General features: G+C 53.9%; 1 protein-coding gene across 8 annotated transcripts in view; it reads left to right on the top strand.

Annotated features, from left to right (window-relative positions):
* The first annotated feature begins 1289 nt into the window (after positions 1-1289).
* The window catches only part of VARS1 (valyl-tRNA synthetase 1), a 75078-nt gene continuing 60711 nt past the window's right edge, over positions 1290-15656 (top strand). For 3 of the 8 annotated variants that reach the window (XM_072921043.1, XM_072921045.1, XM_072921040.1), the window contains exons 1-4: positions 1290-1395; positions 5585-5926; positions 8632-8778; positions 12526-12712. In XM_072921043.1, the coding sequence (XP_072777144.1) occupies positions 5819-5926; positions 8632-8778; positions 12526-12712 (442 nt within the window). In that variant the 5' untranslated portion in view covers positions 1290-1395; positions 5585-5818. Of the gene's footprint in view, positions 1396-5584; positions 5927-6499; positions 6561-8631; positions 8779-9650; positions 9709-11150; positions 11195-12525; positions 12713-15656 lie in introns of those variants that run through there. The other 5 variants (XM_072921041.1, XM_072921039.1, XM_072921044.1 and 2 more) reach the window with 4 other exon arrangements.

The following is a 15656-nucleotide window of genomic DNA, read 5'->3' as shown; positions in this document are numbered from 1 at the left end:
GGGTGGGTTTGGGGATTTTTGGGCCTTTTTGGGGGATTTTGGGGGATTTTTTGGGGTTTTTGGGTGATGATTTATTTGGGGTGATTTTTGGGGTGGTTTTGGGGGTTTTTGGGGGGTGATTTATTTGGGGGGATTTTGGGGGATTTTTGGGTGATTTTGGCCTATTTTTGGGGTGATTTTTGGGTGATTTTTGGGGGGGTTTTGGGGATTTTTTTGGGTGATTTTGGGTGATTTTTGGGGCTTTTTGGGGGGATTTTTGGGTGATTTTTGGGGGATTTTTGGGTGATTTTGGCCTATTTTTGGGGTGATTAATGCTGATTTTTGGGGGGTTTTGGGGTTTTTTTTGGTTTTATGGGGGGTGATTTATTTGGGGTGATTTTGGGGGATTTTTGGGGGGATTTTGGGGGTTTTGGGTGGGGATTTATTTGGGGGATTTTGGGGGATTTTTGGGGGGATTTTGGGGGATTTTTTTGGTTTTTGGGGGGTGATTTATTTGGGGGGATTTTGGGGGATTTTTGGGGGATTTTGGCCTATTTTTGGGGTGATTAATGCTGATTTTTGGGGGGGTTTTGGGGTGTTTTTTTTTTGTTTTTGGGGGGTGATTTATTTGGGGTGATTTTGGGGTGATTTTGGGGTGGTTTTGGGGTGGGTTTGGGGATTTTTTTGGGTGATTTTTGGGGCTTTTTGGGGGAGTTTTGGGGGGTTTTTGGGGTGATTTTGGGGAATTTTTGGGGTTTTTGGGGGGTGATTTATTTGGGGTGATTTTTGGGGGGTTTTTGGGTGGTTTTGGGGGTTTTTGGGTGGGGATTTATTTGGTGGGATTTTGGGGGATTTTTGGGGATTTTTTGGGGGATATTGGCCTATTTTTGGGGTGATTAATGCTGATTTTTGGGGGGGTTTTGGGGTGATTTTGGGGGTTTTGGGGGGTGATTTATTTGGGCCTCTTTGGGGTGATTTTGGGGGATTTTTGGGGGGATTTTGGGGGTTTTGGGTGGGGATTTATTTGGGAGGATTTTGGGGGATTTTGGGGGTGATTTTGGCCTATTTTTGGGGTGATTAATGCTGATTTTTGGGGGTTTTTTTTGGATTTTGGGGGGTGATTTATTTGGGGTGATTTTGGGTGATTTTTGGGGAGTTTTGGGGTGGGTTTGGGGACTTTTTGGGGTGATTTTGGGGTGATTTTGGGGCGGTTTTTTGGCGCTTTTTTGGCGCTTTTTTGGCGCTTTTTGGCCCTTCGCTCCTCCCGTCCGCCACGCGGCGCCTCTCGGCGCCACCCGGAAGTTGCCGCTCCGCTCCTTCCGCTCCTCTCGGTGGCACCCGGAAGTCGCCGCTTCGCGCATGCGCACCGCGCTCCGCCCCACGTGGCCTCTTCCGCCGCCGCCGCCGCCACTTCAGGTACGGGGGGGGGGGCGGGGCGCACGTGCCCCCCAAAATCCCCCCAAAATCCCCCCAAATTACCCCAAAATTACCCCAAAAATCCCCTAAAAATCCCCCTAAAAACCCCGGGACCAAAAACTCCCGGAAACGGCCCTCAGCGATCACCGGGATTCCAACCGGGACCCCCAAATCCCCCCCCGGGACCCCCCAAATCCCCCCTGGGATCCCCAAGTCCCCCCCGGGACCCCCAAAAATCCCCCCCGGGACCCCCAAATCCCCCCCGGGACCCCCAAAATCCCCCCCGGGACCCCCAAATCCCCCCCGGGACCCCCAAAATCCCCCCCGGGACCCCCAAATCCTCCCCCGGGACCCCCAAATCCCCCCCGGGACCCCCAAATTCCCCCCGGGACCCCCAAATCCCCCCCGGGACCCCCAAATTCCCCCAAATTCCCCCAAAATCCCCCCCGGGACCCCCAAAATCCCCCCGGGACCCCCAAATCCCCTCTGGGACCCCCAAATCCCCCCCGGGACCCCAAATTCCCCCAGGGACCCCCAATTTCCCCCCCGGGACCCCCAAATCACCCTCGGGACCCCCAAATCCCCCCCGGGACCCCCAAATTCCCCCCCGGGACCCCCAAATTCCCCCCGGGACCCCCAAATCCCCCCAAATTCCCCCCAAATCTCCCCCGGGACCCCCAAATCACCCTCGGGACCCCCAAATCTCCCCCGGGACCCCCAAATCCCCCCCCGGGACCCCCAAATTCCCCCCGGGACCCCCAAATCCCCCCAAAATCCCCCCTGGGACCCCCCAAATCCCCTCCCGGGACCCCCAAATCCCCTCTGGGACCCCCAAACCCCCTCCGGGACCCACAAAACCCCCCCGGGACCCCCAAATCCCCTCCCGGGACCCCCAAACCCCCCCCGGGACCCCCAAATCCCCTCCCGGGACCCCCAAATCCCCACCCGGGACCCCCAAATTCCCCCCGGGACCCCCCCCCCGGTTCTTTTCCCGTTTTTCCCCTTTTTTCCCCATTTTGTCCTTATTTTTTCCCAATTTTTTCCCTTTTTTATCCCAAATTTTATCCAATTTTCTCCCTTCCCCCCCCATTTTTATCAAATTTTTTCCCTTTTTTATTCCCAAATTTTATCCAAATTTCTCCCTTTTTCCCCCCATTTTTATCCAATTTTCTCCCATTTTTCCCTCCATTTTTATCCAATTTTCTCCCTTTTTTCCCCCATTTTTATCCAATTTTTTCCCTTTTTTCTCCCCAATTTAATCCAATTTTTTCCCCTTTTTTCTCCCAATTTTATCCAATTTTCTCCCTTTTTTATCCCCAATTTTATCCAAATTTCTCCCTTTTTTCTCCCAATTTTATCCAATTTTTTTCCTTTTTTCTTCCCATTTTTATCCAATTTTTTCCCTTTTTTCTCCCCATTTTTATCCAATTTCCCCACAATTTCTTCCCATTTTATCCAATTTTCTCCCTTTTTTATCCCCATTTTTATCCAATTTTCTCCCTTTTTTCTCCCCATTTTTATCCAAATTTCTCCCTTTTTTATCCCCATTTTTATCCAAATTTCTCCCTTTTTTCTCCCCATTTTTATCCAAATTTCTCCCTTTTTTCTCCCCATTTTTATCCAATTTTCTCCCTTTTTTATCCCAAATTTTATCCAAATTTTTCCCTTTTTTCTCCCCATTTTTATCCAATTTTCTCCCTTTTTTTCTTCCCATTTTTATCCAAATTTCTCCCTTTTTTCTCCCCAATTTAATCCAAATTTCTCCCTTTTTTTCCCCATTTTTATCCCATTTTCTCCCTTTTTTCCCCCATTTTTATCCAATTTTTTCCCTTTTTTATCCCCATTTCCCCCCAATTTCTCCCCCATTTTCCCCCCATTTTCACCCAATTTTCTCCCTTTCCCCCCAATTTTCTCCCAATTTTTTCCCCCATTTCCCCCTCATTTTCACCCAATTTTCACCCAAATTTCCCCCCAATTTCCACCCAATTTTTGCCCATTTTTCACCCAATTTTCCCCAAATTTCTCTCATTTTCCCCCCCATTTTCCCCCCAATTTTTCCCAATTTCCCCCAATTTCCCCCAAATTTCTCTCATTTTCCCCCCCAATCTTCACCCAATTTTCACCCATTTTTACCCTATTTTTACTCTTTTTTTTCTCAATTTTCACCCAATTTTCACCCATTTTTCACCCAATCTTCACCCAATTTTCCCCCCATTCCCCCCCCCATTTCCCCCCCAATTTCCCCCAAATTTCTCCCTTTTTTCCCCCCCAGTTTCCACCCAATTTTCACCCAGTTTTCACCCAATTTTGTCCCAATTCCCCCCAAATTTCTCTCATTTTCCCCCCCAGTTTCCACCCAATTTTTGCCCCATTCCCCCCAGTTCCCCCCCAATTCCCCCCCAATTCCCCCCCAATTTCCCCCCAATTTCCACCCAAATTTCTGTCATTTTCCCCCCCCATTTTCCCTTCAATTTTCCCCATTTTTCCCCCTAATTTCTCTCATTTTTCCCCCCCAGTTTTCCCCCCATTTTCCCCCCAATTTCCCCCCCATTTTCCCCCCAATTTTCCCAATTTTCCCCCATTTCCCCCCAAATTTCTGTCATTCCCCCCCCCCAATCTTCCCCCAATTTCCCCCAAATTTCTCTCTCATTTTTCCCCCCCAGTTTTCACCCAATTTTTGCCCATTTTTCACCCAATTTTTGCCCATTTTTCACCCATTTTTCACCCAATTTCCACCCAATTTTCGTCCAATTTTCAGCCATTTCTCGCCCATTTTTCACCCAATTTCCCCCCAATTTACCCCCCATTCCCCCCTGTTTTCCCCCCAATTTCCCCCAAATTTCTCTCATTTTTCCCCCCCAGTTTTCACCCATTTTTCACCCAAATTTCCCCCCAATTTCCCCCCAATTTTTGCCCATTTTTCACCCAATCTTCATCCAATTTCCACCCAATTTTCACCCATTTTTACCCAATTTTTACTCTTTTTTTTCCTCAATTTTCACCCAAATTTTACCCAATTTCCCCCCCATTCCCCCCCCCATTTTCCACCCAAATTTTACCCAATTTTTCCCCTATTTCCCCCCAATTTGCCCCCCATTTCCCCCCAATTTTTCCCCTATTTCCCCCCAATTCCCCCCCCATTTTCCACCCAAATTTTACCCAATTTTTGCCCATTTCTCACCCAATTTTTACCCAATTTCCCCCCCATTTTCCCCCAATTTCCCCCCAATTTTCCCCCTATTTCCCCCCCAATTTCCCCCCATTTCCCCCCCAATTTCCCCCCATTTTCTCCCTTTCCCCCCCAATTTCCCCCCCAATTTCCCCCCCATTTCCTTCCAATTTCCCCCCAATTTTCCCCCATTTCCCCCCAAATTTCTCTCATTTTTCCCCCCAATTTTCCCCCATTTCCCCCAATTTCCCCCAAATTTCTCTCATTTTTCTCCCTCAATTTTCCCCCAATTTCCCCCCCATTTTCCCCCCAATTTTCCCCCAATTTCCCCCAAATTTCTCTCATTTTTCCCCCCCATTTTTCACACCATTTTTCACCGAATTTCCATGCAATTTCCATCCAATTTTCACCAATTTTTTCCCAATTTTCACCCAATTTTCACCCAATTTCCCCCAATTTCCCCCCGAATTTCCCCCCAATTCCCCCCCAATTTTCCCCCAATTTTCCCCCATTTCTCCCCCATTCCCCCAAATTTCTCTCATTTTTCCCCCCAATTTCCCCCCCTATTTCCCCCAAATTTCTCTCATTTTTCTCCCCCAATTTTCCCCCAATTTCCCCCCATTTTTTCCCAATTTCTACCCCATTTCCCCCCAATTTTCTCCCAATTTTCTCCCAATTTTCACCCAATTTTCAGCCAAGTTTCATCCATTTTTCACCCATTTTATTTTTGCCCATTTTTCACCCATTTTTCACCCATTTTTTGCCCATTTTTCACCCAATTTTCACCCATTTTTCACCCATTTTTTGCCCATTTTTCACCCAATTCCCCCCCATTTTCCCCCCAATTTTTCCCCAATTTCCCCCAATTTCCCCCCAATTATCCCAATATTCTCCCAATTTTCACCCATTTTTCACCCAATTTTCACCCAATTTTTACCCAATTTTTGCTCCATTTTTCCCCCAAAATTTCCCAAAATTTCCCAATTTCCCCCCTAATTTCTCTCATTTTCTCCCCTTTAGGCACCATGGCCACGCCGCCCGTTCTCCTCCTTCCTCCCTCCTCCTCCTCCTCCTCCTCCTCTCTCCGCGTCCTCATCGCCGCCCGTTTCTCGGGGTGCCCCCCGCCCCATTTGGAACAAATCCCCCCAGATCTGGATTTGGGGGGGGTCCCCTGGGCGCCGCCGCTGCTGAGGACCCCCGGGGGGGCTTTTTTTGGGGGGGGGGGCGGCGGCGCTGCTGCTGAGCCCCCCCGAAATGAGGGGCCGGGACCCCCCCGAGGCGGCGCTGGTGCGGCAGTGGGTCACGTTTGGGGAGGGGGAGCTGAGCGCCGCCGCCGCCCTGGCCATGGGGGGACCCCCACAGGTATGGGGCAGGGGTTTGGGGGGGATTTGGGGGGATTTGGGGGGTCTGGGGGCAATTTGGGGGGGTCTCAGAGGGGTTTCGGGGTGTTATGAGGGGATTTGGGGGGGATTTGAGGAGGTATGAGGGGGTTTGGGGGGGATTTGGGGGGATTTGGGGAGTCTCAGAGGGGTTTGGGGGGCGTACTTGGGGGTTTGGGGGGGTCTGGGTGAGATTTAGGGGGTGTACATGGAGATTTGGGGGGGATTTGGGGGGTTTATATGGGGATTTGGGGGGGATTTGGGGGGATTTGGGGGGTCTGAGAGGGATTTGGGGGGGATTTGGGGGGATTTGGGGGGTCTCAGAGGGGTCTGAGAGGGGTTTGGGGGGCCATGAGGGGATTTGGGGGGTTTATATGGGGATTTGGGGGGGATTTGGGGGGGATTTGGGGGGTCTCAAAGGGGTTTGGGGGGGATTTGGGGGGGATTTGGGGGGTCTCAGAGGGGTTTGGGGGGGATTTGGGGGGGATTTGGGGGGTCTCAGAGGGGTTTGAGGGGGATTTGGGGGGTCTCAGAGGGGTTTGGGGGGATGGTGGGTGACCTTTGGGGAGGGGGAGCTGAGCGCCGCCGCCGCCCTGGCCATGGGGGGACCCCCCCAGGTATGGGGCAGGGGGCTTGGGGGGGATTTGGAGGGTCTGGGGGCAATTTGGGGGGGTCTGGGTGAGATTTAGGGGGTGTACATGGGGATTTGGGGGGTTTATATGGGGATTTGGGGGGATTTGGGGGGGATTTGGGGGGTCTGAGAGGGGTTTGGGGGGTCTGAGAGGGGTTTGGGGGGGATTTGGGGGGGATTTGGGGGGGGATTTGGGGGGTCTCAGAGGGGTTTGGGGGGGATTTGGGGGGATTTGGGGGGGATTTGGGGGGTCTCAGAGGGGTTTGGGGAGGATTTGGGGGGATTTTGGGGTGATTTTGGGGTGGATTTTGGGGTGTCCCAGGCAGAATTGTGCTGAATTTTGGGTGGATTTTAGGGTGGATTTTGGGGTGATTTGGGTGGATTTTGGGCTCAATTTCGGGGTGATTTTGGCTGAATTTTGGGGTGATTTGGGGTGGATTTTGGAGTGTCCCAGGCAGAATTTGGGCTGAATTTTGGGCTGAATTTTGGGCTGATTTTGGGTGGATTTTGGGCTGAATTTTTGGGTGATTTTGGGGTGATTATGGCTGAATTTTGGGGTGGATTTTGGGCTGAATTTTGGAGTGATTTTTTGGTGTATTTTGGGTTGATTATGGGTGGATTTTGGGCTGAATTTTGGGCTGAATTTTGGGCTGAATTTTGGAGTGATTATGGGTGATTTTGGGGTGGATTTTGGGCTGAATTTTGGGCTGAATTTTTGGGTGGATTTTGGGGTGATTTTCGGATGGATTTTGGGGTGATTTTGGGGTGGATTTTGGGGTGATTTTGGGGTGGATTTTGGGGTGATTTTGGGTGCATTTTGGGGTGATTTTGAGGTGGATTTTGGGGTGTCCCAGCCAGAATTCGGGCTGAATTTTGGGCTGAATTTCGGGGTGATTTTGAGGTGGATTTTGGGCTGAATTTTGGGGCGATTTTGGGGTGATTTTCGGGTGATTTGGGCTGAATTTCGGGGTGATTTTGGCTGAATTTTAGGGTGATTTTGGTGGATTTTGGGGTGAATTTTGGGCTGAATTTTGGGCTGAATTTTGGGGTGATTTGGGTGGATTTTGGGCTGATTTTTGGGGTGATTTTTGGGTGGATTTTGGGGTGGATTTTGGGGTGGATTTTGGGCTGAATTTTGTGCTGAATTTTGGGCTGAATTTCGGGGTGATTTTGGGCTGAATTTTGGGCTGAATTTCGGGGTGATTTTGGGGTGGATTTTGGGGTGATTTGGGTGGATTTTGGGCTGAATTTTGGGCTGAATTTTGGGCTGAATTTTGAGCTGAATTTTGGGGTTTTTTGGGGTGTATTTTGGGCTGAATTTTGGGATGGATTTTGGGGTGATTTGTGTGGATTTTGGGCTGAATTTTGGGCTGATTTCGGGGTTATTTTGGGGTGGATTTTGGGCTGAATTTTGGGGTGATTTTGGGGTGGATTTTGGGGGGATTTTGGGGTGTCCCAGCCAGAATTCGGGGCTGAATTTTGGGGTGATTTGAGGTGCATTTTGGGGTGATTTGGGTGGATTTTGGGGTGTCCCAGCCAGAATTGTGCTGAATTTCGGGGTGATTTGAGGTGGATTTTGGGGTGGATTTTGGGGGTGGATTTTGGGGTGATTTGTGTGGATTTTGGGGTGATTTTGGGTTGAATTTCAGGGTGATTTTGGGCTGAATTTCGGGGTGATTTTGACTGAATTTTGGGGTGATTTGGGTGGAATTTGGGCTGAATTTCGGGCTGAATTTTGAGGTGATTTTGGGGTGATTTTGAGATGAATTTTGAGCTGAATTTTGGAGTTTTTTGGGGTGATTTGGGCTGAATTTTGTGCTGAATTTCGGGGTGTTTTTGGCTGAATTTTGGGGTGATTTGGGTGGATTTTGGGGTGATTTTGAGGTGGATTTTGGGGTGTCCCAGACAGAATTGTGCTGAATTTCGGGGTGATTTGGGTGGATTTTGTGCTGAATTTTGGGCTGAATTTCCGGCTGAATTTTAGGTGATTTTGGGCTGAATTTTGGGGTGATTTCTGTGTATTTTGGGGTGCCCCTGACCCCCATTTCTCCCCCCAGGAGCGCCCGCGGGGGCTGCAGGAGCTGAGGAGGGGTCTGGGGGCTCTGGAGGCCCATTTGGGGAGGGGGCGGCGCTTCCTGGTGGGGGACAGCGTCACCCTGGCCGATGTCACCGTCACCTGCGCCCTGCTGGGGCCCTTCACGCAGGTGGGACCCCAAAATGTCCCCAAAACACCCCAAAATGTCCCCAAAATGTCCCCAAAATGTCACTGAGACCCCCCCGATGTCACCGTCACCTGCGCCCTCCTGGGGCCCTTCACGCAGGTGGGACCCCAAAATGTCCCCAAAACACCCCAAAATGTCCCCAAAATGTCTTCAAAATGTCCCCAAAATGTCCCCAAATCCCCCCTGTGACCTCTGACCCCCAAAATGTCCCCCTGACCCCCCCGATGTCACCGTCACCTGCGCCCTGCTGGGGCCCTTCACGCAGGTGGGACCCCAAAATGTCCCCAAAATGTCCCCAAAAATGTCCCTGAAATGTCCCCAAAATGTCCCTGAGACACCCCAAAAATGTCCCCAAAAATGTCCCCAAAACACCCAAAAATGTCCCCAAAATGTCCCTCAATGTCCCCCTGTGACCTCTGACCCCCCAAATCCCCCCCAAAATGTCCCCAAAATGTCCCCAAAATTGTCCCCAAAATTGTCCACAAAATGTCCCCAAAATGTCCCCAAAATGTCCCTGTGCCCTCCTGTGACCTCTGACCCCCAAAATCCCCCCCAAAATGTCCCCCTGACCCCCCCAATGTCACCGTCACCTGCGCCCTCCTGGGGCCCTTCACGCAGGTGGGACCCCCAAATGTCCCCAAAACACCCCAAAATGTCCCCAAAATGTCACCCTGGCCGATGTCACCGTCACCTGCGCCCTCATGGGGCCCTTCACGCAGGTGGGACCCCCAAAATGGCCCCAAAATGTCCCCAAAATGTCCCTAAAACACCCCAAAATGTCCCTGAACCCCCAAAATGTACCTGAGACTCCAAAAATGTACCTGAACCCCCAAAATGTCCCCAAAATGTCCCCAAAATGTCACCCTGGCCGATGTCACCGTCACCTGCGCCCTGCTGGGGCCCTTCACGCAGGTGGGACCCCAAAAATGGCCCCAAAACACCCCAAAATCTCCCCAAAATGTCTCTGTGTCCCCCCTGTGCCCTCCTGTGACCTCTGACCCCCAAAATGTCCCTAAAATGTCCCCAAAATGTCCCCAAAATGTCTCCAAAATGTCTCCAAAATGTCCCCAAAATTCTCCCCAAAACTGTCCCCAAAACTGTCCCTGAAATGTCCCCAAAATGTCCCCAAAATTGTCCCCAAAATGTCCCCTGAACATCCCCAAATTGTCCCCAAAATGTCCCCAAAATGTCCCCAAAATCTCCCCAAAATCTCCCCAAAATTGTCCCCAAAACTGTCCCCAAAATGTCCCTGTGTCCCCCTGTGACCTCTGACCCCCAAAATGTCCCCAAAATGTCCCCCTGACCCCCTCCAATGTCACCGTCACCTGCGCCCTCCTGGGGCCCTTCACGCAGGTGGGACCCCAAAAATGGCCCCAAATGTCCCCAAAATGTCCCCAAAATCTGCCCAAAATGTCCCTGAGACCCCCAGAGTGACCCCTGTGACCTCTGACCCCCAAAATGTCCCCAAAATGTCCCCCTGACCCCCCCAATGTCACCGTCACCTGCGCCCTGCTGGGGCCCTTCACGCAGGTGGGACCCCAAAATGTCCCAAAATGTCCCCAAAAATGTCCCCAAAATGTACCTGAGACCCCAAAATGTACCTGAGACCCCAAAAATGTACCTGAGACCCCCAAAATGTACCCAAAATGTCCCCAAAATGTCACTGAGACCCCCAAAATGTCCCTGAGACACCCAAAAATGTCCCCAAAATGTCCCCAAAATGTCCCCAAAATGTCCCTGAACCCCCAAAATGTCCCTGAACCCCCAAAATGTACCTGAGACCCCCAAAATGTACCTGAGACCCCCCAAAATGTCCCCAAAATGTCACCCCCCGGCCGATGTCACCGTCACCTGCGCTCTCCTGGGGCCCTTCACGCAGGTGGGACCCCAAAAATGGCCCCAAAACACCCCAAAAATGTCCCTGAACCCCCAAAATGTCCCCAAAATGTCCCTGAGACCCCCAAAATGTACCTGAGACCCCCAAAATGTCCCCAAAATGTCACCCCCCGGCCGATGTCACCGTCACCTGCGCCCTGCTGGGGCCCTTCACGCAGGTGGGACCCCAAAATGTCCCCAAATGTCCCCAAAATGTCCCCAAAAATGTCCCTAAAATGTCCCCAAAATGTCCCTCAATGTCCTTGTGCCCACCCTGTGCCCCGCTGTGACCTCTGACCCCCAAAATGTCCCCAAAATGTCACTGAGACCCCCCAAAATGTCCCCAAAAATGTCCCTGAATGCCCAAAAATGTCCCAAAAATGTCCCTGAATCCCCAAAAATGTCCCTGTGTCCACCCTGTGACCTCTGACCCCCGAAATCCCACCCTGTGACCTCTGACCCCCCAATGTCACCCCTGGCCGATGTCACCGTCACCTGCGCCCTCCTGGGGCCCTTCACGCAGGTGGGACCCCAAAAATGGCCCCAAAACACCCCAAAATGTCCCCAAAATGTCCCTGAGACCCCCAAAATCCCCCCTGTGACCTCTGTGACCCCTGTGACCTCTGACCCCCCCAATGTCACCCCCCGGCCGATGTCACCGTCACCTGCGCCCTGCTGGGGCCCTTCACGCAGGTGGGACCCCAAAAATGTCCCCAAAAATGTCCCTGAGACACCCCAAAAATGTCCCCAAAAATATCCCAAAAATGTCCCCAAAATCTCCCCAAAATGTCCCCAAAATGTCCCTAAAATTGTCCCCAAAATCTCCCGAAAATTGTCCCCAAAATGTCCCCGAAATGTCCCCAAAATTGTCCCCAAAAATGTCCCCAAATGTCCCCAAAATGTCCCCAAAATGTCCCTGAGACCCCCCAAAAAGGTCTCTGGGACCCCCAAATCCCCCCAAATCCCCCCCAAATCCCCCCAAATCCCCCCAAATTCCCCCCAAACAGCTCCTGGACCCCCCAAATCCCCCCAGTGACCCCCAAATCCCCCCCAAATCCCCCCAAATCCCCCCAAAATCACCCCAATACCCCAAAATCCCCCCAAATCCCCCCTGTGACCCCCAAATCCCCCCCAAATCTCCCCCAAATCCCCCCAAATCTCCCCAAATCCCCCCCAAATCCTTCTGAGACCCCCAAATGCCCCCCAAATTCCCCCCCAAATCTCCTGATTTCCTGCCCTGGGACCCCCAAATCCCCCCCAAATCCCCCCCAAACAGCTCCTAGACCCCCCAAATCCCCCCAAATCCCCCCAGTGACCCCCAAATCCCCCCAAATTCCCCCCAAATCCCCCCAAAATCCCCCCAAATCTCCCCCAAATCCCCCCCAAATCCCCCCAAATCCCCCCAAATCCCCCCCAAATCCCCCCAAATCCCCCCAAATCCCCCCCAAATCCCCCCAAATCTCCCCAAATCTCCCCCAAATCTCCCCAAATCCCCCCCAAATCCTTCTGAGACCCCCAAATCCCCCCCAAATCTCTCCCAAATCCCCCCAAATCCCCCCCAAATCCCCCCAAATCCCCCCTGTGACCCCCAAATCCCCCCCAAACAGCTCCTGGACCCCCCAAATCCCCCCTGTGACCCCCAAATCCCCCCAAATCCCCCCCAAATCCTTCTGAGACCCCCAAATCCCCCCCAAATCCCCCCCAAACCCCCCCCAAATCTCCTGATTTCCTGCCCTGGGACCCCCAAATCCCCCCCAAATCCCCCCCAAACAGCTCCTAGACCCCCCAAATGCCCCCAAATCCCCCCCAAATCCTTCTGTGACCCCCAAATTCCCCCTTGTGACCCCCAAACAGCTCCTGGACCCCCCGGCCCGCGCCCCCTTCCCGGGGGTCTCCCGCTGGTTCCTGACCTGCGCCCACCTGCCCCAATTTCGGGCTGAGTTGGGGGAGGTGCGGCTCTGCGGGGGGGAGGGGCACCCCCAGACCCCCCCCCAGACCCCCCCCGAGACCCCCCAGAGCCCCCAGACCCACGGGAGCGCAGGTGAGGGGGGGGGGGTTGGGGGAGGGGGATTTGGGGGGTTGGGGGGGGGGATTTGGGGAGGGGGGGGTGGGGAGGGGCCTTTGGGGGTTTTTAGGGGGTCTTTAGGGGTCTTTGGGGGTCTTTGGGTGGTCTGGGGGTTATTTGGGGACTCTTTGGGGGTCTCTGGGGGGTCTTTGGGGGTCTTTGGGGACTCCTTTGGGGGCTTTTGGGGTACTTGGGGGTATTTGGGGGTCTTTGGGGTATCTGGGGGGTATTTGGGGGTCTTTGGGGGTTTTTAGGGGGTCTTTAGGGGTCCTTGGGGGTCTTTGGGGACTCCTTGGGGGTCTTTTGGGATCTTTGAGGGGTATTTGGGGGATCCTTGGGGGGGTCTGGGGGGGATATTTGGGGTCTTTGGGGAGTCCTTGGGGGTATTTGGGGATTCTTTGGGGGTCTTTGGGGGTCTTTGGGGGGTCTGGGGGGTCGGGGGGAGTATTTGGGGGGATCTGGGGGGTTTTGGGTGTATTTGGGGGGGTCTGGGGGGTCTTTAGGATTTTTGGGGGGGGTCTTGGGGGTTTTTGAGGGGGTCTGGGGGGTATTTGGGGTTATTTGGGGGTCTCTGGGGGGTCCTTGGGGGTCTTTAGGAGTCCTTGGGGGTCTTTGGGGGTATTTGGGGGGGTCTGGGGGCTCCTTGGGGGTTTTTGAGGGGGTCTTGGGGTCATTGGGGGGGTCTGGGGGGTCTCTGGGGGTCTTTGGAGGGGTCTGGGGGGTCCTTGGGGGTCTTTGGGGGGTCCTTGGGGGTCTTTGGAAGTGTTTGGGGGGTCTGGGGGGTTTTTGGGGGGTCTTGGGGTCTTTGGGGGAACTTGGGGGGATCTGGGGGGTCCTTGGGGGTCCTTGGGTGAGTCTGGGGGGTATTTGGGGGTCTTTGGGGGTCCTTGGGGGGTCTTTGGGGGACTTTGGGGAGGGTCTGGGGGGGATATTTGGGGTCTTTGGGGGTGTCTGGGGGGTCTTTGCGATTTTGGGGGGGGTCTTGGGGGTTTTTGGGGGGGTCTGGGGAGTCCTTGGGGGTCTTTGGGGGAATCTGGGAGGTCCTTGGGGGTCTTTGGGTGGGTCTGGGGGTTATTTGGGGACTCTTTGGGGGTCTTTGGGGGGTCTTTGGAGGGGTTTGGGGGGTCTTTAGGGATCCTTGGGGGTCTTAGGTGGTCTTTGGGGGGCTCCTTGGGGGTCTTTAGGGGAGTCTGGGGGGTACTTGGGGGTCTTTGGGGGTTTTTAGGGGGCTCTGGGGGTCTTTGGGGGGATCTGGGGGGTCTTTGGGGGTCTTTAGGGGTCCTTGGGGGTCTTTGGAGGGGTCTGGGGGGTCATTGGGGGGTCCTTGGGGGTCTCTGGGGGGTTCTTGGGGGTCTTTGGGGGGGTCTGGGGGGTTTTTGGAGGGGTCTTTGGGGGTTTTTAGGGGGGTCTGGGGCCTCCTTGGGGGTCTGGGGGGGTCTTTGGGGGTATTTTGGGGGTTTTTAGGGGGGTCTGGGGGGTATTTGGGGACTCCTTGGGAGTCTGGTGGGGTCTTTGGGGGTTTCTTGGGGGTCTTTGGGGGGTCCTAGGGGGTCTTTGGGGGGTCTTTGGAAGGGTTTGGGGGGTATTTGGGGGTATTTGAGGGGGTCTGGGTGGTTTTTAGGATTTTTTGGGGGGGTCTGGGGAATCTTTGGGGGTCTCTGGGGGGTCTTTGGGGGGGCTCTGGGGGGATATTTGGGGTCTTTGGGGGGCTCTGGGGGGTCCTTGGGTGGGTCTGGGGGGTCTTTGGGGGTCCTTGGGGGGGTCTGGGGGGTATTTTGGGACTCTTTGGGGGTTTTGGGGGATCTTTGGGGGTCTTTGGGGGGGTCTGGGTGGTCCTTGGGGGTCTTTGGGGGTATTTGGGGGTCTTTGGGGGGTCCTTGGGGGTCTTTAGGGATCCTTGGGGGTCTTTGGGGGTCTTTGGGGACTCCTTGGGGGTCTTTGGGGGGTCCTTGGGGGTCTTTGGGGTATCTGGGGGGTATTTGGGGACACTTTGGGGGTATTTGGGGACTTTTTGGGGGTCTTTGGAGGGGTCTCAGGGCTCCTTGGGGGTCTTTGGGGGTATTTGGGGACTTTTTGGGGGGTCCTTGGGGGTCTTTGGGGGTCCTTGGGTGGTCTGGGGGGTCTTTGGGGGTCTTTGGAGGGATCTGGGGGGGTCATTGGGGGTATTTGGGGGGGTCTGGGGGTTATTTGGGGACTCCTTGGGGGCTTTTGGGGGTATTTGGGGGAGTCTGGGGGGTCTGGGGGGGGTATTTGGGGTCATTGGGGGGGTCTGGGGGGTATTTGGGGGTCTTTGGGGACTCTCTGCGGGGTCCTGTGGGTATTTGGGGGGTCCTTGGGGGTCTTTGGGGGATCTTTGGGGACTCTTTGGGGGTCTTTGGGGGGTATTTGGGGGTATTTGGGGGGGTCTGGGTGGTCTTTGGGGGTCCTTGGTGGGGTCTGGGGGGTATTTGGGGACTTTTTGGGGGTCTTTGAGGGGGTCATTGGGGGTCTTTGGGGGATCTGGGAGGTCCTTGGGGGTCATTGGGGGGTCCTGGGGGTCTTTTGGGGGGTCTTTGGGGGTCTTTGGGGGGAGTCCCTGGGGTATTTGGGGGTCTTTAGGGGTCCTTGGGGGGTCTTTGGGTGGGTCTGGGGGGGTCTTTGGGGGTCTTTGGGGGTCTTTGGGGGTCTTTGGAGGGGTCTGGGGGGTCTTTAGGGGTCCTTGGGGGTCTTTGGGGGTCCTTGGGTGGGTCTGGGGGGTCTTTGGGATTTTGGGGGGGTCCTTGGGGGTCTCTGGGGACTCTTTGGGGGTCTTTGGGATTTTTAGAGGGGTCTGGGGGGGATATTTGGGGTCTTTGGGGGTCTTTGGGGGTCTTTTGGGATCTTTGGGGGGTCTTTGGAGGGGTCTGGGGGGTCTTTTGGGGGGTCCTTGGTGTTTTTTGGA

The sequence above is a fragment of the Taeniopygia guttata genome, chromosome 35 (genome assembly GCF_048771995.1).
Source record: "Taeniopygia guttata chromosome 35, bTaeGut7.mat, whole genome shotgun sequence".
Classification (NCBI taxonomy): Eukaryota; Metazoa; Chordata; class Aves; order Passeriformes; family Estrildidae; genus Taeniopygia; species Taeniopygia guttata.
The sequence above is the reverse complement of the archived record's forward strand: the minus strand, read 5'-3'. Positions and strand labels throughout refer to the sequence as shown.